Below are 23,326 nucleotides of genomic sequence, written 5' to 3'. Positions count from 1 at the left end.
CTGACGAAAAGTTTGGAGTGCGGTAAATCTTTGTTAAAAAAAAAAAAGGAATAACAATACTATGGAAATACTATAAAAAGTACTACAGGAATACTACAGAAATACCAAAATACTACTATATAAATACTTCCAAAATACTTCTACAGAAATAAAAGCAAAAACACCTCAACCATAATACTCGAACTACAGAAATAGTACAACAGAAATACTACTAAATGCAGCTAGAGTAATACTACTAAAATACTAAAGAAATACTAAAATCTCTCTACTTTGAAGTCAAAAATTGGGTGACCTGTGTGCATGGAAATACTGTAAAAATACTTCTACAGAAATACATCCAAAAATACAGCAACCATAATACTATAACCAGGGTTGGGTAGGGTTACTTTAACTGGATTACTTTCAATGACTTTTGGATGACTCCAATACCAAATATGCTCATAAAAGACAAAAGAAACTAAATATAAATAAAATGACTACATTTTGTGCAGGCTTGGGGAGTAACGGAATACATGGAACGGCAAAAATGATGTTGGCAAGCTGTTTGGATTTATTTTCATTTTGTTTCTGTCGCATTTGATGTTCGTTTTGCCGGAGATCAAAGAGATCAAAGCCAGGAGAGAAAGCTTACCACGTGTTGTGAGTCATCATTTGATTCCTATTTAGTTTCTTTTGTCTTTTATGAGCATATTTGGTATTGGAGTCATCCAAAAGTACCGTATTTTCCGCACTAAAAGGCGCACCTAAAAGGCTTAATTTTTTTCAAAAGCTGACCATGCGCCTTATAATACAGTGCGCCTTATAGATGGATCAATATTAAGTCGCAAAGTCTTGCAACTAATGCAAGCAGCCGCCGACTAGATTTTCCCCCAAACGCAAAGTAGTCAGCGGTGTATGCTGGGATTTATATACCGGCGTTTCATTGGCTAACCAATGTGTCAATCATCATCTGAATCGATCACTATTGGCTAAAGTTATTCGGAGGTCAAGGGGGCGGATCCTTTGTATCATTTACAGGCTGGCATAGGCTTAAGCTGTAAAACAAAGCCTGCAATTGGCCGAAAAAGATGTGTCAATCATCAGTTGAATCGATCACTATTGGCTAAAGTTATTCGGAGGTAAAGGGGGCGGATCCTTTTTATCATTTACAGGCTCGCATAGGCTAAAGGGACAAAACAAAGCCTGCAATTGGCCGAAAAAGATGAATGTGAATAGCAAGTTCGGTTGTCTACGGCATAGAGGAAACATGTTATACCATTCTGTATTTGTAAATATTTTACTATCCTGGATTTACTACACTCACGGATATAAGAGGACCATGGTTGCACATTGTTATTGAACACAACGACTTCGTTGAGCTACTCCGGCTATATATTTTCCCAGTATCTTGATTCAGAGTGTTTCTGTGATGGGTGTTTTTTTAAATTAAACTCAATTCCAAGTGTTTATTGTCATATGCTCAGTAAAGTTGCGAGCGAAAAAGAAAATAGAAACTAAGGAATGGTTGGCATTTCTTGAATCCCAAGACTTCCGAATGATATTTGAAACGATGCATTTGAGTGACATCGTACGGACACCGCATCCGCACGTGTTCCCGACACGTATTTGCTACTTTGCAAGCTTTCGGAATGATAAGGGGGTAATAAGTTGGACTGAACTATCCGACTGTTTTGTCCACGTTCCCATTGTAGCGCCTTATAATCCGGTGCGCCTTATGTATGTCAAATATAGGACCAAAAACTATTTTTTCGGGGTGCGCCCTATAGTGCGGCAAACACGGTAATTGAAAGTAATCCAGTTAAAGTAACCCTACCCAACCCTGACTATAACTACATAGATATTACAAAAGAAATACTACTAAAAGCGGCTACAGTAATAACACTACTATGGAAATACTATAAAAATACTACAGGAATACTACAGAAACACTAAAACAATCATACTTACTTACCTGAGATGACGTCGGAAAAATGGATTCCGGGGAAAAACATCGATCTTAGAGATCGGCAAAAATAAAATTACGCTATATATACGCGAACCCATTTTTTTTCCCACCTCGAACGAAACCGATGGATAGTTGCAGCCCTAAACCGAACAGGAGCTTAATTTTTTTTCCTGAAATCCTTTACCTGGAAGCACGGTCAACCAGGCAGTGTGATAGGACAGGCCGATAGAATTACCCGCCAAGCAGGTATACTCCCCAGCGTGCTCAAAAGTCACGTTAGGCAAGTAGAGAACTTCTATCTCCTTATCGGTGGTGTTTACACCCGCCGTCTGGAGAAAAAAGGAAGGAAAGCGGGGAAAAAAACAACAAAGATTCAGACCCCAAACACCAAGGAAGAAATCAAAAAGCCGCTCGTCCATCGATGAATTCCCATCTAGAGGAGAAAACCCCCAAAACACACCATAAACACCCATAAAACACCCGGAAAGTGAAAGACAGACAAAATGTCCCGGAGCTCCACCGAGACGCTGCGGAGAAAATCGGATCTTACTCGTTAGGCAGAGAATTTGGCTCATCTTCGTTTTAAGTATTATTTTCGTAGTTTCGGAAAAAAAGGAAGACCGAGACGGAGCGAAAGACAGACTGAAGAACAAAAGACAAGAGGAAAGAGTGAGCAAGAGAAATATCGGAGGTAAGAAAGAGTGAACAAACGACAGACCGAACAAAAGACCAAAAGAAAGACGGACTAAAGGAAAGACAAAGGAAGGAAATAAAGATTGAACGGGAAAAACACTGGAAAAAAGAGTGAATGGACAAACCAAAAAAGGACAGAACAAAAGAGATACTGAAACTGAAACAAGGAAAGACAAAAAGAAATAATGAATGAATGAGACTGAAGGAAAAAAAAGAAGAAAGAAAGAAAGAGTGAGCGAAAAAAAACAAAAGAAAGACATTAAAAAAACGAAAGAACGAAATAAAGAACAAATAAACGACAGACCGAAAGACCAAACGACCAAATAAAAGAAAGACTGAAGGAAAGACAAACAGAGAGACTGAAAGAAAAAAAGATTGATTAAGAAAAACACTGGAAGAAAGAGTGAATGAACAAATCAAAAAAAGGACAGAACAAAAGAGATATTGAAACTGAAACAAGGAAAGACAAAAAGGAGCAAAGAATGAAGGAAACTGAAGGAAAAAAAAGATTGAACGAGAGAAATACCAGAAGAAAGAAAGAGTGAACGAAAAAAAGAAAAGACAAGACAGGAAAGAAACTGAAAAAAGGAAAGACAGAAAGAAATAAAGAACAAATAAACGAGGAAGACCGAGACAGAGCGGAAGACAGACCGAGGAACAAAAGTCAAGAGGAAAGAGAGAACGAGAGAAAAATCAGAGGTAAGAAAGAGTGAATGAACAAAAGACCGAACCAAAGACCGAAAGAAAGACCGCACGAAAGACAGACTAAAGGAAAGACAAAGGAAGGAAATAGAGATTGAACGGGAAAAACACTGGAAGAAAGAGTGAATGAACAAACCAAAAAAGGACAGAACAAAAGAGATACAGAAACTGAAAGAAGACAAAAAGAAATAATGAATGGAACTGAAGGAAAAAAAGATTGAATGATAGAAGTACCAGAAGAAAATAAGCGTGAACAAAAAAAAAAGAAAGACAGGAAAGAAACTAAAAAAAAGGAAAGACAGAAAGAAATAAAGAACAAATAAACAAGGAAGACCGAGACAGAGTGAAAGACAGACCGAAGACCAAACGACTAAATAGAAGAAAGACTGAAGGAAAGACAAACAGAGAGACCTTAGGAAATAAAGATTGATCAAGAAAAACACTAGAGGGAAAGAGTGAATGAACGAACAAAAAAAGGACAGGACAAAAGAGATACTGAAACTGAAAGAAGACAAAAAGAAATATTGAATGGAAATGAAGGAAAAAAAAGATTGAACGAGAGAAATACCAGGAGTAAGAAAGAGTGAACCAAAAACAGGAAAGAAACTGAAAAAAGGAAAGACAGAAAGAAATAAAGAACAAATCAACGAGGAAGACAGAGACGGAGTGAAAGACAGACCGAAGAACAAAAGACAGGAGGAAAGAGCGAATGAGAGAAAAATCAGAGGTAAGAAAGAGTAAACGAACGACAGACCGAAAGAAAGACGGACTAAAGGAAAGACAAAGGAAGGAAATCAAGAATGAACGGGAAAAACACTGGAAGAAAGAGTGAATAAACAACAAAAAAAGGACAGAACAAAATAAATACAGAAACTGAAAGACGACAAAAAGAAATAATGAATGGAACTGAAGGAAAAAAAGATTGAAAGAGAGAAATACCAGAAGTAAGAAAGAGTGAACGACAAAAACAAAAGACAGACAGGAAAGAAACTGAAAAAAAGAAAGACAGAAAGAAATAAAGGACAAATAAACGACAGACCGAAAGTCCAAACGACCAAATAAAAGAAAGACTGAGAGAAATACAGAATGAAAAAAGACTGAATGAAGGAGCAAAAGAGAAAAAAACTAAAGCTTAATAGAAAGAAAAATCGTAAGCAAAAACAACTGAGAGAAAGACGGAACGAAAAGAAGACGGAACCGAAGACAAACAGAAAAAAAACAAAAGACTGATAGAAAGAAAGATCATAAGTAAAAACGACTGAGAGAAAGACGGAATGAAAAAAGACGGAACGAAAGACCAAAAGAGAAAAAAAAAAAAGATGAATAGAAAGAAAGATCGTACATAAAAATGACTGAACAAAAGACAGATTAAAAAAAGACGGAACCAAAGACAAACAGAAAAAAAACAAAAGACTGATAGAAAGAAAGATCATAAGTAAAAACGACTGAGAGAAAGACGGAATGAAAAAAGACGGAACAAAAGACCAAAAGAGAAAAAAAAACAAAAGATTAATGGATAGAAAGATCGTACATAAAAACCACTGAACGAAAGACAGAACGAAAGACTACTAAAGACACGTACGAAAGACAGACTGAATGAAAGACGGATTGAAAGAAAGAAAGACCGGACGAAAGAATTACCAAGGAAAAAAAAGACGGAAAGAAAAACAGAAAGACCATCAGGAAAAATGACCAAAGGAAAGACCAAAAGAGAAAAAACACAAAAGATTAATAGAAAGAAAGATCGTACATAAAAATGACTGAACAAAAGACAGATTAAAAAAAGACGGAAGGAAAGACAAACAGAAAAAAACAAAAGACTGATAGAAAGAAAGACCAAAGGAAAGTCTGAAAGATTGAAAAACCGAGTGAGAAAAAGACAAAACAAACAAACGCAGAAAAGAAGAAGACTTCGATGAAATGAGCTCAATTTCCACCAGCGGAGTAAGATGTCTTCACATCGCAGCATTGAGGCCCGTCTAACTCAGTCATTAGACGGCTAACATGCACCTAAGGACCCAGGACCACCGAGAGACCGCCGACAGGACCCTACGGAAAAGCCCAGGAAAAAAAAACCCGGCAGGGGAGCGGGACGTCCCAGCCCACCCATTGGTTACCTGGCAAGACCGTGAGCCAAGCCGATTGGCTGGCCTCGCCTATATAATTGGAGACTTTACAGATATACTCCCCGGCGTCTTCAAGCTTGACCTCGGTCAGGTTGAGCTCCTCGGCGTTGGAGCTGTTAATTCCTGAACGCTGAAATCGGCACATTACCCGTGTCAAAGCACCCGAAGGGCAGGGGAGGGGAGAGCCACGGGTGATCCAGGGGTAGGCAAACTGCGGCCCGGTAGGATTTTTTGATCCCGCCAAATGAAAATAGTCAAAACATAATGACGAATGAAAAGAATGTGTTTTGGGGTGGCTTCCTTCTTTGTAGCCATTATCCCTTTGTGTAAACATACTACGATTAAAATGCCATTATCCCTTTGTGTAAATATACTACTATTAAAATACTACAAAACTAAAAAATATGCTTAAAACTGGGACCTGCTATCCTGTCTTACCTTCGTTATGCAAATAAACAAAATACATAAAAATATATCTACATTAATTCTTCAAAAATCAACAGAAGTTCCCCCAAAAAATACTACTACATATATACAAAAAAACAACATAAATACTATTAAAATACTACTACAAAAAGTATCTCTCCATAAAAATCTACAAAGATACCAAAAACAAAATCCTACTACAGATATACCCAAAAAATACACTAAAACATAAATACTACAAAAACTATACTACAGAAATTCTAAAAATACACTACCACAGAAATACAACTATAGAAATAATATAAAGATGCTACTACAGGAATACAAAAAAATTACCATAGAAATACTAAAAAAAATACAACTACAGTAGTTTTAAAAAATTCTGCAGAACAAAATATCATACTATGGATATACTACAAAAGCCTTATTCAAGAAATACTACAACCATCCTACTACTAAAAAAAACAGCGAGAGTAATTCTACAAAAATATATAGAATTACTACAAAAATCCTACTACAGAAATACTAAAAAGATACAACTACAATAGTTTTAAAAATTCTACAGAAAGATATACCATACTATACTACAAAAGCCTTATTAAAGAAATACTACAACATCCTACTACTAAAAAACTACAAAAATACAGATAGAGTAATTCTACAAAAATATATAGAAATACTACAACCATCCTACTACTGAAATACTACAAAAATACAGCGAGTATAATTCTACAAAAATATATATATAAATACTACAAAAATCCTGCTACAGAAACACTACTAAAGTAATTCTACAAAAATCAAAATAATACAACAAAAATCCTACCACAGAAACACTAAAAAAATGCAACTACAGTAGTTGTACAAAAAATGAATACAAAAATCATACTACGAATATACTACAAAAATCCTTCTACAGAAATACTACTAAAGTAATCCTACAAAATTCAAAGAAATACAACAAAAATCCTACTACAGAAACACACACAAAAACAATACAACTACCGTAGTTGTACAAAAAATCTACAGTAATAAAAAAATCATACTATGGATATACTACAAAAGTCTCATGAAAAAAATACTAAAAAAATACTACTACAGAAATACTACTAAAGTAATCCTCCAAAAATCAAAATGAATACAACAAAAATCCTACTACAGAAACACACAAAAAAAATACAACTACCGTAGTTGTACAAAAACTCTACAGAAATAAAAAAAAATCATACTATGGATATACTACAAAAGTCTTATGAAAAAAATACTAAAAAAATCCTTCTACAGAAACACTACTAAAGTAATTCTACAAAAATCTAAATAAATACAACAAAAATCCTACTAGAGAAACACAAAAAAAATACAACTACCGTAGTTGTACAAAAAATCTACAGAAATAAAAAAAATCATACTATGGATATACTACAAAAGTCTTATCAAAGAAATACTACAAAATTCCTACTACAGAAATCTTACTAAAGTAATACTACAAAAATCAAAAGAAATACTACAAAAATCCTACTACAGAAACACACAAAAAAATACAACTACCGTAGTTGTACAAAAAATCTACAGAAATAAAAAAAAATTATACTTATGGATATACTACAAAATTCCTACTACAAAAATACATCTACAGTAATTCTACAAAAGTTCTACAAAAATAACCCAAAAATATGCTATTTTTCTTTAAATATGTGACTAATCTGGATAAGAAATAGATATCGGCATGCACATTTATCCCTAAACGAGAAAAATCGGATCCAAGAGTTTGCCCACCCCTGCGGTTTCCGCGTTGGCGGCCATTTTGGAGGGAGGAGGGGGCGGAGTCAGCGGCGGGCCGTACCTTGAGGACCTTGACGTAGGGGTTCCCGTTGGGTCCGTAGCGGCTCCCGTTTTGACTGATATGCTTGAGCCACTGAATGTGAGGTTGAGCGTCGCTGTAGACTTTGCAGACGAAACGAGCGTCTTCGCCCACGTACACCGAGGTGTTGGCCGGTAAACCAGCTTGCAGGATGGGACGGTGAGGGGAGCGCTCTAGAAAATAACAGAATAGATAGAATAGAATATACCTTTATTATCATTGTTATAAAATAGGTTGAACATATTGTGACAACAAAATTGGACGTGGCACTCCAGTTTCACATTTTACAGTGAGGATAAAGGAAAGCAAAGAAAGTAATGAAACAAAGAAGATAAAGGTTACCTCCTCCCTCCAAAATGGCCGCCACCGCGTCACCGTAGGTACTTATTATCAATCATTTTTTTTGGTATTATTTTTGTAGTACTACTGTAGCTGCATTTAGTAGTATTTCTGTTGTAATATTTCTGTAGTGATTGCATTATGGTTGCGGTGTTTTTGGTTGTATTTCTATAGAAGTATTTTTGAAGTATTTCCATAGTAATATTTTAATATTTCTGTAGTATTACTATTACTTATTATTACTTAAGTACCGGTATCATTTTCCGTTTATTTTGCCGGCTGGGATTTTTGGACTGTGTAGTTTAATGAAGGACATTTCAGTTTCAATCGCGGGACTTGAAGTCAGGTTTGGGTTAATTTTGTGTTTGTGTTACATTTTTTTGATGTGGGCGCATGCGGCTTATATACAGGTGCGGCTTATATACAGGTGCGGCTTGTGTAAGTACAAAATCGGTTTTCCTCTTAAAATGTGGTACGTGCGGCTTATAATCAGGGGCGCTCTCTAGTCCGGAATTTACGGTACTTATTCAATTACTATTAGTATTTCTTAGCTATTTTTTTCACATACTATTTACTTAATTACTATTACTTACTAAGTTGTTTACTTACATAAGGTGTGTGTGTGGTTAAAGCACACATTCTTTATCTTTCGGGAGTATCGACGTGCTAGCTAAAGCATGCTAGCTAACCCCCCCCCCACGCCGGGGCGCAAACATTCGCCAGCGATGACATCACGTCGAGCGCCCGAGGCACTGCCTCACTTAAGCGAGCAACGCCCGCAGCTTCGTATGTAAACAGTAACTTTCTTTGCTCTCTTACTCAGGTATGAAAAAGTAGGTGAACTACTCGGAATTGTTCGCATTTCTGCATAAAATCCCCATCAAACGTGGAAAGAATGACAGAAGGGGGAGGAATAAGTAACCAAACCGCCCAGTATCACACAGATAAATATAGAGTGTCTGCTTGAACTAAAACTTTTTGATATTTATAGGTTTCCGTATTTCAAAACAGATGGCATACGTTGACAAAAAAGGGGGGAATAAGTAACCAAACTGTCTCGTATCAAAAAGATGAGTAACACAGTGACAGAAAGGGGGGAGGAATAAGTAACCAAACCGTCTAGTATCACATAGATTAATTAATAGCATCTGCTTTAATTAAAACCTTGCAGATATTTATAGGTTTCCATATTTTATAGAAGATAGCATACAGTGACAAAAAGGGGGAGGAATAAGTAACCAAACCGTCTAGTATCATAAAGATGAATAAATAGCATCTGCTTTAATTAAAACCTTGCAGACATGTATAGGTTTCCATATTTTATTGAAGATAGCATACAGTAACAGAAGGGGGGAGGAATAAGTAACCAAACCGTCTAGTTAGTATTACAAAGATGAACAAATAGGGTCTGTTTTTTTTAAAACCTTGCAAATATTTATACTGTTGGTTTTCATATTTTAAAAAAGATAGCATACAGACATACATGACAGAAGGGGGGAGGAATAAGTAACCAAACCGTCTAGTAACACATAGATTAAGTAATAGCATCTGCTTTAAGTAAAACCTTGCAGACATTTATAGGTTTCCATAATTTAAAAAAGATAGCATACAATGACAGAAGGGGGGAGGAATAAGTAACCAAACCGTCTAGTATCATAAAGATGAATAAATAGCATCTGCTTTAATTAAAACCTTGCAGAGATTTATAGGTTTCCATATTTTATAGAAGATAGCATACATTGACAGAAAGGGGAAGGAATAAGTAACCAAACCGTCTCGTATCACATAGATTAATTAATAGCATCTGCTTTAATTAAAACCTTGCAGAGATTTATAGGTTTACATATTTTATAGAAGATAGCATACAGTAACAGAAGGGGGAGGAATAAGTAACCAAACTGTCTAGTTAGTATTACAAAGATGAACAAATACGGTCTGTTTTATTTAAAACCTTGCAAACATTTATAATGTAGGTTTCCATAATTTAAAAAAGATAGCATACAATGACAGAGGGGGGGAGGAATAAGTAACCAAATCGTCCACTATCAGATAAATAAATAGCCTCTGCTTTAACTAAAACCACCCAAACATTTATAGATGTCCATATTTTAAAGATGGCATACAATGACAGAAGGGGGAGAAATAAGTAAACAAACCATCCAGTATCAAACAGATGAATAAATAGTATCTGCTTTAATTAAAACCTTGCCACATTTATAAGTTTAAATAATTTAAAGAAGATAGCATACAATGACAGAAGGGGGAGGAATAAGTAACCAAACTGTCCAGTATCAAACAGATGAATAAATAGCCTCTGCTTTAACTAAAACTGCCCAAACACTAATAGATGTCCATATTTTAAAGATGGCATACAATGACAGAAGGGGGAGGAATAAGTAACTGAACATAGTATTTTCCATTTCTGATCATTTTATGTTGCAGTTATCAGTTTTAAATATGAAACCCAGAAAGCGGACTCTAGATTCTGCAAACTCGGCAGAAAAACCTTGAAGGTCTTTAAGAAAATATTTTGTCCGAAGGAAAAAAAAATGGCGATCTACTCTAAAAAAAAAAACGAAAATCCAGGTTTAAATGGACCTACCCACGACATCCAGGGTGTAGGTGTGGCTAATGGATCCAAATTCGTTCTCCACCAAGCAGGTGTAGTTGCCTTTATCGGACGGGACCACGCTTTCCATGATGAGGGTCCAGTGCTGACTTCGCACCTGAGGAAGAAAATCACAACGTTCTTTCAAAGAAGAATACAGGAATCCAAAAAGGATCAGATTCTACATAGAGCTTCACATCAAGGTTGCGGTAGGAATTGGATTATTCCTTTGGTCTTGAGTGTGGAGGACTTCAATTTGAAAATCACATACCCATAAATTGGAGAACATCTAAGTTGTGTTTATTTTTGTCATTCATCTGAATTGTATTGGTTTAGGGCAGGGGTGTCAAACTAATTTTCACTCGGGGGCCAAATGATAGAACAAACATTTTTTGGGGGGCCGGACTAGTAGATTAGAGAGAAAGAAAAAAGAGAAAGAAAGAAAGAAAGAAAGAAAGAAAAAAAGAAAGAAAAAAAGAAAGAAAAAGAGAGAGCAATAAAAGTAGAGGGGTGGTGGCAGTGGCTCAGGAGGTAGAGCGCTCGTCTTGGGATCAGAGATCCTAGTTCGAATCCCGGCTCCTCCGTGTTACATGTCAAAGTGTCCTTGGGTAAGACACTGTACCCCTAAAAAAGAGAGAAAAAGAGAGAGAAAGAGAGAGAGAAAAAGAGAGAGAGAGAAAAAGAAGAGAAACATAAAAAACAGAAGAGATGAAAAGAGAAATAGTGAGAGAGGTGGAAAGAAAGAGAGAATTAACGTAATCCAAAGAAAAATAGAAAGAGAGGCAAAGAAAAGAGAAGGAGAGAATGAAATGAAATGATTTGCATTTATATAGCGCTTTTCAAGTCAATGACTTCCCAAAGCGCTTTACAATGTGCTCCACATTTCCCAATAGCGGCCGTGCAGCCATGTAAGGCGCTAACCTGCTTATTGGGGGCATTAGGGGTTCAGTGTCTTACCCAAGGACACTTCGATATGTAACACGGAGGAGCCGGGATTCGAACTGCGATCTCTTGATCCCAGGACGAGCGCTCTCCCTCCTGAGCCATTGCCGCCCCAGAAAAAGATACAAGAGGAGAAAAAGAGAAGGGCAAAGCAAGAGAGAGAGAAAAGAGATAAAAGGAAAAAAGTGAGAGCAAAGGAAGATGAAAAGACACACAGAGAGAAAGACAGTGAAAGAGAGGGATGGAGAGTGAGAGAAAACCGGAGGAAGAGAGAGAGAAAGAAAGAAACACAAGGACAGAGAGAGGCACCTGGACATATTTCAACCTGCAGCCCGTTTTTCTCTTGCGCTTCTCACAGCGTTGTGTCGCAGGCCGGATTCAATCCCTTATTTTAACTCAGTCCTGTCTGTCCCCTTTGGTCAGTCCGTCTGCGAACCTGTGTATGCTAGGAAAGCCTTTTTCCACCCTGACTCCCACCTGTCCCGTTTTTGCTCCCGTCTGTCTCTGGCTGCGACCTGTTTCTGACCCCGACCACGCTTTTGCTCTCCTGTCCCGGCTTACGACCCGTTCCGACCCCGACCACGTTTTTGCTCTCCTGTCCCGGCTATCGACCCGTTTCCCGTCCTTGACAACATTTTTTATATTATTTAACCAGATTCGATCTCCATTCATGAGATCTCCAAATGGAAAAAGGCCCGTTTCAAAACATTTAAGAAAAAATTCATCATAATATTACATGCTTAAAAAAGTCCAACCGCACCGATATTTGTTTGCCGTATTTCGAAGAATCCGCAAAAAGTAAAATAACAAAAGAAAGAATTCCGAAATAAAACGTAAGCACCGATTTTGTCAGATATTAAGAAAAAAATAGCCTGAAATTATAATTGAAATAAAACCATTTTTGAGGGAAGTTGCCCGGGGGGGATGGAGCAACAACAGATCCGATTTTAGCGTAGTGAGGCGAGCACCACACAAAAGGGGAGCTCGCACGGCCACAGGGCTGGGCTCAGTCGCGTAAACCTTTTGTTTCAAAACATTTTTGACAAGAAAAGAAAAGTAGAAGCTTCAGCTTTGTATCACTGTATCACTTTCACCGGGTTTCGTTTTTTCCATTGGAATAAATGTGCTATAGGCCGAAAGAGGGCCGAACCATTCAGGCAGGGGAGGAGGGGGTGGACCGTTCCATTTAACTGGGGATAAAAGTCCGCCTCCACAATTAGATGACGGAGCTCACAAAACTAGTTCCACATCTACTTCCCTATTTGTAGTGCACGGAGTTCATGCTTTAAAGGGGCTGAACCATTTCAACCGGGGGAGGGAATACTTTTTGTTTTTAAAGATTACAAAAATAATATATTTTAAAAAATGTTGCATCTTGGTTCTATTTACTTTTTATAAATATATATATATTTTAGGGGGGGTTCTTTATTTATTTCTTAATTAACAAATAAAGTTAAACATTTCGTGCCTTGTCAGGTGTTTTTCACGAGAGGGCAAAACCATTCAAATTAGGGGGGGGGGGATAATGTAACTGGGGGAAAAAACCTCCCTACAAAACACAAGTAGTTCCACTTATACTTCCTTCTTTATATTGAATCTTGCTTGTACTTTGTCATTGTTTTTTTTAAGGATTAAGCTCACACAAATAGTTAAACTTCCTTATTTAGGAGGGCCAAACCATTACTTGGAGACATAGTTTGTTCTTTGTCTTTTTTTGTTAAGAAGTTGAAACCATTTAAGTAGGGGGTAATAAATGTAACCGGGGAAAACCTCTTCCAACGAAAATACAATGAAAAGATCATACAATTGGTTATACTACCTTATTTATGAAGGTTAAATCATTACTGATACACATAGTTTGTTCTTTGTCTTTTTTTTTTGTTAAGAAGTTCAAACCATTCAAGTATGGGGCAGGAAATGTAACTGGGGAAAACCTCTTCCAACGAAAATACAATGAAAAGATCATACAATTGGTTATACTACCTTATTTATGAAGGTTAAATCATTACTGATACACATAGTTTGTTCTTTGTCTTTTTTTTTTGTTAAGAAGTTCAAACCATTCAAGTATGGGGCAGGAAATGTAACTGGGGAAAACCTCTTCCAACGAAAATACAATGAAAAGATCATACAATTGGTTATACTACCTTATTTATGAAGGTTAAATCATTACTGATACACATAGTTTGTTCTTTGTCTTTTTTTTTTGTTAAGAAGTTCAAACCATTCAAGTATGGGGCAGGAAATGTAACTGGGGAAAACCTCTTCCAACGAAAATACAATGAAAAGATCATACAATTGGTTATACTACCTTATTTATGAAGGTTAAATCATTACTGATACACATAGTTTGTTCTTTGTCTTTTTTTTTTGTTAAGAAGTTCAAACCATTCAAGTATGGGGCAATAAATGTAACTGGGGGAAAAACTCTCCCAACGAAACATTGAAAAGCTCATACAATTGGTTATACTTCCTTATTTATGAAGGCCAAACCATTACTGATACATAGTTTGTTCTTTGTCTTTTTTTGTTAAGAACCTGTAAATGTAACTGGGGGAAAAATTATTTTTAGTTGTTTTTTTTTGAAGAGGACTAAAGCATTCAAGCAGGCTGTTTGGCCCCTACCTTATATCCCCCCATGCGGTCCTCCTGTCGGAAGGGCCTGCTGTTCTTGAGCCATCGCAGTTTGGGCCTGGGGTTCCCTCCCGCGGCACAACGGAACTTGACGGTGTTGGCAGCCGGCACGGCGTGCAGTTTCTTCTCCATCTTTGCGGCCGACGTCCAGTAGGGGGCCCCTGAGAACAAAACGCCCGCTTGTTAGCGTGACTTCATGCCGGAACACTTTCAGCCGGAAACTCAAAGAAAGCGGGAGGAAAAAAACTTGTTTTTATTATGCTCGGCTTGAGCTGGTACGGTAGAGTTGGTGGGTGGATGCAGAAGGTGGGTGGGGTGGGGGTTATTTGGGGTTTAAATTTAAACTTGTTTTAAAACTTCCACTAGCAAAGATCGTCATCCCCATAGAAGTAGGACTGTCAAACTACGGCCCGTGGGCCACAAGCAGCCCGCCAGGCTTAATCCAGAACACCAAACGAAAATAATCAAAGTATAATGATATCATATAGTAGCAAAAACAGAACTGCTAATTAAAAAAAATGTAGGTTTTTATGGGGTGCAGACTTTGTCCCTTTGTGTATCTACTACAAAAATACTGCTGCATAAATATTACAAATAATACTTCAAAATACTACAAAATTAAACTTCTGGGTTCTGACTCGGTCCTGTTTTCCTGTTTTCAGTCCGGTATTGTTCCCGTTCATTTTTGTCCTTTTTAATTTCAGGGTCCAGTTTTGTTTCCGTCTGTTTTTGTCCTGTTGTAATTTTCTCCAGTTTTTGTTCCCGTTTAGTCTCTCCTGTTTATTTTTGATATCCTGATTCGTTTTTTTATCCCGTCTGGCCCTTCCTGTCCGGTATCGACCCCATCTGTCCGATATCAACTCGGGCAATTGGAATCGGTCTCGTCTGTCTCTGCCTTCCTGTCCTTCCACACCAGACTCCCCCCCATTTCCCGTAAAATAAAAGGCTTGTGTGAGAACGTCACGCGATTGGGTCCTGTATCTGTTCTGGTTCTGACAATGTAGGTCCGTCAACCAAGCTACGGCCGTGAGACGCAAGGTCTTCTTTGCAAACTTTTGATTGGCCGAAGCATTAGCATCGAAGTTGATGTTTTCACCGCCATTTCTCTATGTTTATGTTTGAGCAGAGATTTTAGTCACGTAGTGTCACAGTTGCCATGGCGCCCAATTGGCCCCGCCCATGGACACCAGCTGAGACTTGTTGACAGATTGCTCCCTGTGACTACTTAAACGCTGTCCTGTGAGTCGCCTTTGGTCGGCGCGTCTGCAAAACTCTGTTTTGACGCGTCTAGCCATGAGAATCTCCGTTTTTCCTGTGTTTTTGCTCCTGTTTTGCCACGCCCTGTGAATCTCCGTTTTTGCTCCTGTTTTGTTCTCGCCCCGATCTGTCTGAGTTTGACCACTTCCACCTACCGAGCGTCTGCAAAACTCTGTTTGACGCGTCTAGCCATGAGAATCTCTTATTGTCCTGTGTTTTTGCTCCTGTGTTTTTGCTCCTGCGTTTTTGCTCCTGCGTTTTTGCTCCTGCGTTTTTGCTCCTGTGTTTTTGCTCCTGTGTTTTTGCGCCTGTTTTGCCAAGCCTTGTGAATCTCAGTTTTTGCCTGTGTTTTTGCTCCTGTTTTGCCAAGCCCTGTGAATCTCCGTTTTTGCCTGTGTTTTTGCTCCTGCGTTTTTGCTCCTGTGTTTTTGCTCCTGCGTTTTTGCTCCTGCGTTTTTGCTCCTGCGTTTTTGCTCCTGCGTTTTTGCTCCTGCGTTTTTGCTCCTGTGTTTTTGCTCCTGCGTTTTTGCTCCTGTGTTTTTGCTCCTGCGTTTTTGCTCCTGCGTTTTTGCTCCTGCGTTTTTGCTCCTGCGTTTTTGCTCCTGCGTTTTTGCTCCTGCGTTTTTGCTCCTGTGTTTTTGCTCCTGCGTTATTGCTCCTGTGTTTTTGCTCCTGTTTTGCCAAGCCCTGTGACTCTCCGCTTTTGCCTGTGTTTTTGCTCCTGTTTTGTTCTCGCCCCGATCTGTTTGAGTTTGACCACTTCCACGTTCCGAGCAATCTACTCCCCGCGACCAACGATTTTTGGATCGAGTGTGCGTTCCTTTCTCTTCTCCCCAATAAACTGTGAGTAACGTTACGCGAGTGGGTTCTGCTTCCTGTTTCCTGTCCTGGTCCTGTCACGTAGAGATGCCTCTCTCACTTTGAAAACCGGCCACAATGACCCCGGGATTCATCGTCAGCCATTTCTTTTATCGTTTTTTTTGTCGATTGCAGCGCTAGTTTTGGGTACCGGGAGCGCACGTACGGAGTTTGAAGGCAGTTTTTGGGGAATTCCCCGGGCTGTGCTTCAGTTACGCGAGAGAGGAAGTGGAAGACGGTTTACGTTGCGTTCAGGAGCCCCCATCTGCTTCGGTAATCCCTCTTCCAGGTGCAGATGTGAGGGGCGGGGCCAGAAAAAAAGAAAAACCTGGTGAGTTTATAGATCTTTTTGCCCGTCTGTCCCGGCTACTGACCCGTTTTTTTCGTTCCCGACACCGCCATCTGCCTCGAACTGTGATTGGCTCCCTGTTCCTATTTAAACCCACTCCTTTTGGTCACCTGTTGTCAGTCCGTCTGCGAACCTGAGTGTACTCTAGGCAAGCTTTTTTCGACACTGACTCCCTCCTGTTTTTGCTCCCGTCTGTTTCCCGGCTTCGACCCATTTTTTTATCCTCACCACGTTTTTTGCTCTCCTGTCCCGGCTACTGACCCGTTTTTTTTCTGTTCCCGACACTGCCATCTGCCTCGAACTCTGATTGGCTCCCTGTTCCTATTTGAACCCACCCCTTTCAGTCACCTGTTGTCAGTCCGTCTGCGAACCTCAGTGTACTCTAGGCAAGCTTTTCTCGACACCGACTCCCTCCTGCTTTAGCTCACGTCTGTTTCCCGGCTTCAACCCTTTTTTTATCCTCACCACGTTTTTTGCTCTCCTGTCCTGACTACTGACCCGTTTTTTTCTGTTCCCGACACCGCCATCTGCTTCGAACTGTAATTGGCTACCTGTTCCTATTTAAACCCACCCCTTTCGCTCACCTGTTGTCAGTCCGTCTGCGAACCTCAGTGTACTCTAGGCAAGCTTTTTTCGACACTGACTCCCTCCTGTTTTTGCTCCCGTCTGTTTCCCGGCTTCGACCCATTTTTTTATCCTCACCACGTTTTTTGCTCTCCTGTCCCAGCTACTCACCCGTTTTTTTTCTGTTCCCAACACTGCCATCTGCCCCGAACTCTGATTGGCTCCCTGTTCCTATTTAAACCCACTCCTTTTGGTCACCTGTTGTCAGTCTGTCAGCGAACCTCAGTGTACTCCAGGCAAGCTTTTTTCGACCCTGACTCGCACCTGTTTTTGCTCCCGTCTGTTTCCCGGTTTCGACCCATTTTTTGATCCTGACCACTTTTTTTTCTCTCCCGTCCAGGCTACTGACACGTTCTTTTCTGTTCCCGACACCGCCATCGGTCTCGAACTGTGATTGGCTGGATCGTGGGTGAAAACCCTTTCCTTTCTTCCAATAAAACTGAGAGAAACGTAACGCAAGTGGGTTCTGTCTCCGTTCTGGTCCTGACAGTACCAGGGGTTAATTAACATAGGTGTCTATCCCCCACTATACAGCAATTTCACCCTGCACACATCAAAAACGGATTCATGTTGTATCCCGGGGGCCTACTGTAGATGTGGACCCCCACTCCGGTCGGCAAACAGCCCACTATTTGCTAAGTGCTTAACTATACTTAGTCATCCCATTTGTATCCTTTCACTATCACCATCAGTGTCCCTTCCTTGGTATCTCTCCCCTGGTATCTCCTTGAGAGTGTTTTGAGCATTCCCATAGGCCGGCAAGATGACCCCTGACCCCGAAGCGGCGGCCATGTCGGACCTTAGCTTAACACTTGAAAGGTTAGCATTAGCGTTTCCCATGACCTGGTCCGGAGGGGGGCACTTTCAAGCCGGTGACCCCGGACCCCCGCCAAAAACTGCTGCGGTACCCGCATCTGGATTCATTTTCTACAGTTTGATGAACTAAAAGTCAGCGAGAGGGAAACCTTGACCAGAACTGCAAGATTATGGACCAGGGGTCTCAAACTCAATTGTCTCAGGGGACGCCAGAGCTAGGGTCCTACTATCTTTCCTTCTTTCTCTTCTCGTTTTTCTCCTTTATTTTCTTTCCTTCCTTCTTTTCTTTCCTATCTTCCTTTCTTTCTCTTCTCGTTTTTCTCCTTTATTTTCTTTCTTTTTTTATTTCCTTCCTTTGATCTTCTTCCTACTATCTTCCCTTCTTTCTCTTCTCGTTTTTCTCTTTTATTTTCTTTCTTTTTTCTTTCCTTCCTTCTTTTTTCCAACTGTCTTCCCTTCTTTCTCTTCTTGTTTTTCTCCTTTATTTTCTTTTTTTTTCTTTCCTTCCTTCTTTTCTTTCCTATCTTCCTTTCTTTCTCTTCTCGTTTTTCTCCTTTATTTTCTTTCTTTTTTTCTTTCCTTCCTTTGATCTTCTTCCTACTATCTTCCCTTCTTTCTCTTCTCGTTTTTCTCTTTTATTTTCTTTCTTTTAACTTTCATTCCTTCTTTCTTTCCTACTATCTTCCCTTCTTTCTCTTCTCGTTTTTCTCCTTTCTTTTTTTTCTTTTTTCTTTCCTTCCTTCTTTTGTTCCTAATATCTTCCCTTCTTTCTCCTCTCATTTTTCTCCTTTATTTTCTTTCTTTTTTCTTTCCTTTCCCCTTATTGTTCTTTCCTTCCTTCTATTTATCGTTCCTACTATCTTCCCTTATCTTCCCTTATTTTCCCTTGCCTTTTTCTTCTCAACAGGCCGGGCAAAGAAATGAGTCGAAAAATCAGGTCACTGGGTCACTGTATTTTGTATTCCTCCTTGTGATTTTGTAGCACTCGTTTTTGGTTTACAAGCACTTCACCCAAAATTCAAGCGCTTTTCATTCCTTAATGTAAGCATTTTCGAGGATTTCAAGCAGCCTTACATGCCCTGAATACAATATTCATGACTCACACAAAGTCTCAGGGACCTGTACAGACTTTAAACTATTATGACCGGATCCCCTGATCTAGAACCGATATGAGGGCAAGGAAAAACTCAAAAACCTCAACATGAGGAACGCCAAGTCATGTTTATTTGTATAGTCCTTAATCACAAAGAGTCTCAACGGGCTGCACAGACCACAGATTATTACAAACTACAGACTATTATGACACCATCCCCTGATCTAAAACCTACATGAGGGCAAGGAAAAACTCAAAAACATGTCAAGTCAAGTCATGTTTATTTGTGACGCCCTGAATCACAAAGAGTCTCAAAGGGCTTCACAGACCACAGATTATTGCAAACTACAGACTATTATGACAGAATCCCCTGATCTAAAACCTACATGAGGGCAAGGAAACTCTCAAAAACATGTCAAGTCATGTTTATTTGTGACGCCCTTAATCACAAAGAGTCTCAACGGGCTGCACAGACCACAGATTATTACAAACTACAGACTATTATGACACCATCCCCTGATCTAAAACCTACATGAGGGCAAGGAAAAACTCAAAAACATGTCAAGTCAAGTCATGTTTATTTGTGACGCCCTGAATCACAAAGAGTCTCAAAGGGCTGCACAGACCACGGATTATTGCAAACTACAGACTATTATGACAGAATCCCCTGATCTAAAACCGACATGAGGGCAAGGAAAAACTCAAAAACATGTCAAGTCATGTTTATTTGTGATGCCCTGAATCACAAAGAGTCTCAAAGGGCTGCACAGACCACGGATTATTGCAAACTACAGACTATTATGACAGGATCCCCTGATCTAAAACTGACATGAGGGCAAGGAAAAACTCAAAAACATGTCAAGTCAAGTCATGATTATTTGTGACGCCCTGAATCACAAAGAGTCTCAAAGGGCTGCACAGACCACAGATTATTGCAAACTACAGACTATTGTGACAGCATCCCCTGATCTAAAACCTACATGAGGGCAAGGAAACTCTCAAAAACATGTCAAGTCATGTTTATTTGTTTGGCCCTTAATCACAAAGAGTCTCAAAGGGCTGCACAGACCACAGATTAATGCAAACCACAGACTATTATGACGCCATCCCCTGATCTAAAACCTACATGAGGGCAAGGAAAAACTCAAAACCCTTAGCATGAGGAAAGTCAAGTCATGTTTACTTGTGACGTCCGTAATCACAAAGAGTCTCAAAGGGCTGCACAGACCACAGATTATTGCAAACAACAGACTATTATGACAGAATCCCCTGATCTAAAACCTACATGAGGGCAAGGAAAAACCCAAAAACCTCAACGTGAGGAAAATGAAGAAACCTTGAGAAGGGACCGCACATGTGGTCATCCCCCTTCCAGGATGACCAAAATGGATGCCGCAATAACAAATAATACAGCGACTTTCCATGACATCACTAAAACGGAGGGAAACTCTCCAGGACAGAAAGTGTGACAAAGCTATGGCTCCGCGCCTCGGCCGTGACATCAGCGGTCCCGCCCTTCTCCCCAAGACGGCTCCCTCACAAGAAGAGGCTCCAAAGTGTCTCTGAAACATGGCTGCCGCTGCCAAAACTTGGACCCGCCCTCGCCAGAGGGTGAAGCATCGAGTAACAAAAGCAGATTTTTCCCATTTTCGCTGGAGTCGGAGCGTCATCAACACTGCCCAGGAAATCATGGGCAGCCCTCTGCCCAATCTGGAGGACATTGCTCACGTTGTCAATTCCCACTTGTTCCAGTTCTTACCCGGATCCTCTCCACTTCAGGATGTTGTATTTTCGGCCTCTCTTTACAGCATTTCCCCCACTATAAGATATTCGTTCAATAAAAAAATTAACAACGAATATTTCTGTATTTTTTTTAAAACAATAATAGTTAAAATGAAATAAATTATAAATCATTATAGTTGATTTCTTCTAAACATACCATTTTTAACAAATATTTATGATCTAAAAAATACTTTTTTAAAAGGATAACTATTTTTCTCTATTTTTAAATTGTGAGAAGCGCAAGAGAAAAACGAGCTGCAGGTTGAAATATGTCTCATAAATGCTGTCCTTGTGTTTCTTTCTTTTTCTCTCTCTCTCACTCTCTTCCTCACTTTTTCTCTCACTCTTCATGTCTTTCACTGTCTTTCTCTCTGTGTGTCTTTATACCTTCCTTTGCTCTCACTTCCTTTTTTCCTTTTCTCTCTTTTCTCTCTCTCTCTGTCTTTGCCCTTCTCTCTTTCTCTTCTTGTCTCTTTCTCTCCTTCTCTTTTCTTTCCCTCTCTTTCTATTTTTTTACGGATTTCTTTAAATCTCTCTTTCTTTCCACCTCTCTCACTATTTCTCTTTTCATCTCTTTTGTTTCTATCTTTCTCTCTCTCTTTCTCTCTCTCTCTTTCTCTCTCTCTCTTTTTCTCTTTCTCTCTCTTTTTCTCTCATTCTTTTTTTTCTTTCTCTCTCTTTGTCCCACCCTCTCTATGAAATGAAATGATCTGCATTTATATAGTGCTTTTCAAGTCAATGACTTCCCAAAGCGCTTTACAATGTGCTTCACATTTCCCAATAGCGGCCGTGCAGCCATGTAAGGTGCTAACCTGCTTATTGGGGGTATTAGGGGTTCAGTGTCTTACCCGAGGACACTTCGACATGTAACACGGACAAGCCGGGATTCGAACTGGGATCCCTTGATCCCAAGACAAGCGCTCTACCTCCTGTTTTTGGGGTACCAAATGTATAAGCTATGGGTCCTAAGACATGCAGTGATGCTAAAGGGGGAAGCAAAAAACATAACCATGGAAACAAAGCTTGCCATTATCAAGAAAAACAAAAAAGAGTATGTCATATCAAATTCCGGTCTGCTGTAAGTTTGAATACTTTATTGGCTGAACTACTTCCCACCATGCCTTTCTCTTCATTCAATTCAGAGTCTCGTTTGCTTGGTAAATACTCTCTGAGTTGGCGATCTAATACTGTATTTTTCGTACTGTATGGGCGCCCTAACCCTAACCCTAACCCTAACCCAAGAGCGAGAGAGAGAAAGAAAAAGAAATACAAGTACAATGTCTTTGTCCGAGGCACCTGTCTTTGGCAACATCAAGCTGAAATATTTCAACCTGCAGCTTGTTTTTCTCTTGCGCTTCTCTGAGTGTTGTCTCGCGGGCCGGATTCAATCCCTTAGTGGGCCCGATCTGGCCCGCGGGCCACCTGTTTCACACCTCTACTGTAGAGCAATTTCACACTTCGATCCCCACCTGAAAACCGACTCATGTTCTATCCCGGGGGTCTACTTGATTTCAGGTCATTTCGCCCAAGTCCGAAAAGGAAATTTTACCAGATGTGGAAGCTCTTTTTCCCTCACTCAGCAAAAAAAAGAAAGCAGAAAAGGAAAACAGGTAAATAAGCAAATCCAGATGTTTTTTTCTGGTAATGGATCTGACTTGCTAGCTAGCTAGCTACACAAGGCCTAGCCAAGCTAAAGGAATGTTAGGAATCTGGGAAATCTCTGGAGCTTCACACACAAACACGAAAACCCGGTGGAAAAACTTCAACGGGCAAGGAAAAAAATCCATGTTTTGGGAAAACCAGGACAAAATCCAATACATAGAAAGTAGAAATTTGGTTGTGTCTCCTCTTTAACTCTTCAGAATGTGTTTGAGGCGCCGAATAGCTTGTTAGAAAGACCCTAAACATTTATGTACCTCCCAAAGATACATTTGGATTTTTTTATACGAGAAGCAGTAGGACTACTTGGTCGTGTATCCCCCGTAACTCTTTGCAATATGTGTGAGGCACCGGAGAGCTGTTAGAAAGACTAAGCTTTTATGGTTTTATGATTTTCTTAGGGAATAGTAGCACAATTTGGTCCTGTCTCCTCTCTACAATTTCAAATTTTGTGTGAGGAACCAGCGAGCCAGATATTTTCTTTTTTTTTGTACAAAGAGTAGCAAAACCTGGTCGTGTTTCCTCTCTACTTTTTCATAATGTTCTCAAGTCACCGGAGAGCTTGGTCATGATATGTCGCCTGGCTCAGAATGAATAAAGGTCTTTCTGATT

The 23,326-nt window shown here is 39.5% G+C and overlaps 1 protein-coding gene across 5 annotated transcripts in view; it reads right to left on the bottom strand.

Moving 5' to 3' along the window:
• Positions 1–23,326, bottom strand: part of fgfr2 (fibroblast growth factor receptor 2) — a 97,393-nt gene that overhangs the window by 36,444 nt on the left and 37,623 nt on the right. For 4 of the 5 annotated variants that reach the window (XM_088351721.1, XM_088351722.1, XM_088351723.1 and 1 more), the window contains exons 5-8: positions 14,268–14,437; positions 10,695–10,818; positions 7,736–7,926; positions 2,130–2,274 (exon numbers count right to left, since the gene is read on the bottom strand). In XM_088351721.1, the coding sequence (XP_088207847.1) occupies positions 2,130–2,274; positions 7,736–7,926; positions 10,695–10,818; positions 14,268–14,437 (630 nt within the window). Of the gene's footprint in view, positions 1–2,129; positions 2,275–5,457; positions 5,597–7,735; positions 7,927–10,694; positions 10,819–14,267; positions 14,438–23,326 lie in introns of all 5 variants that reach the window. The other variant, XM_088351725.1, reaches the window with a different exon arrangement.

Source organism: Urocampus carinirostris, chromosome 13, assembly GCF_059441175.1.
Source record: "Urocampus carinirostris isolate Australia breed hairy pipefish chromosome 13, RoL_Ucar_1.0, whole genome shotgun sequence".
NCBI classification, from domain to species: Eukaryota; Metazoa; Chordata; class Actinopteri; order Syngnathiformes; family Syngnathidae; genus Urocampus; species Urocampus carinirostris.
The sequence above is the reverse complement of the archived record's forward strand: the minus strand, read 5'-3'. Positions and strand labels throughout refer to the sequence as shown.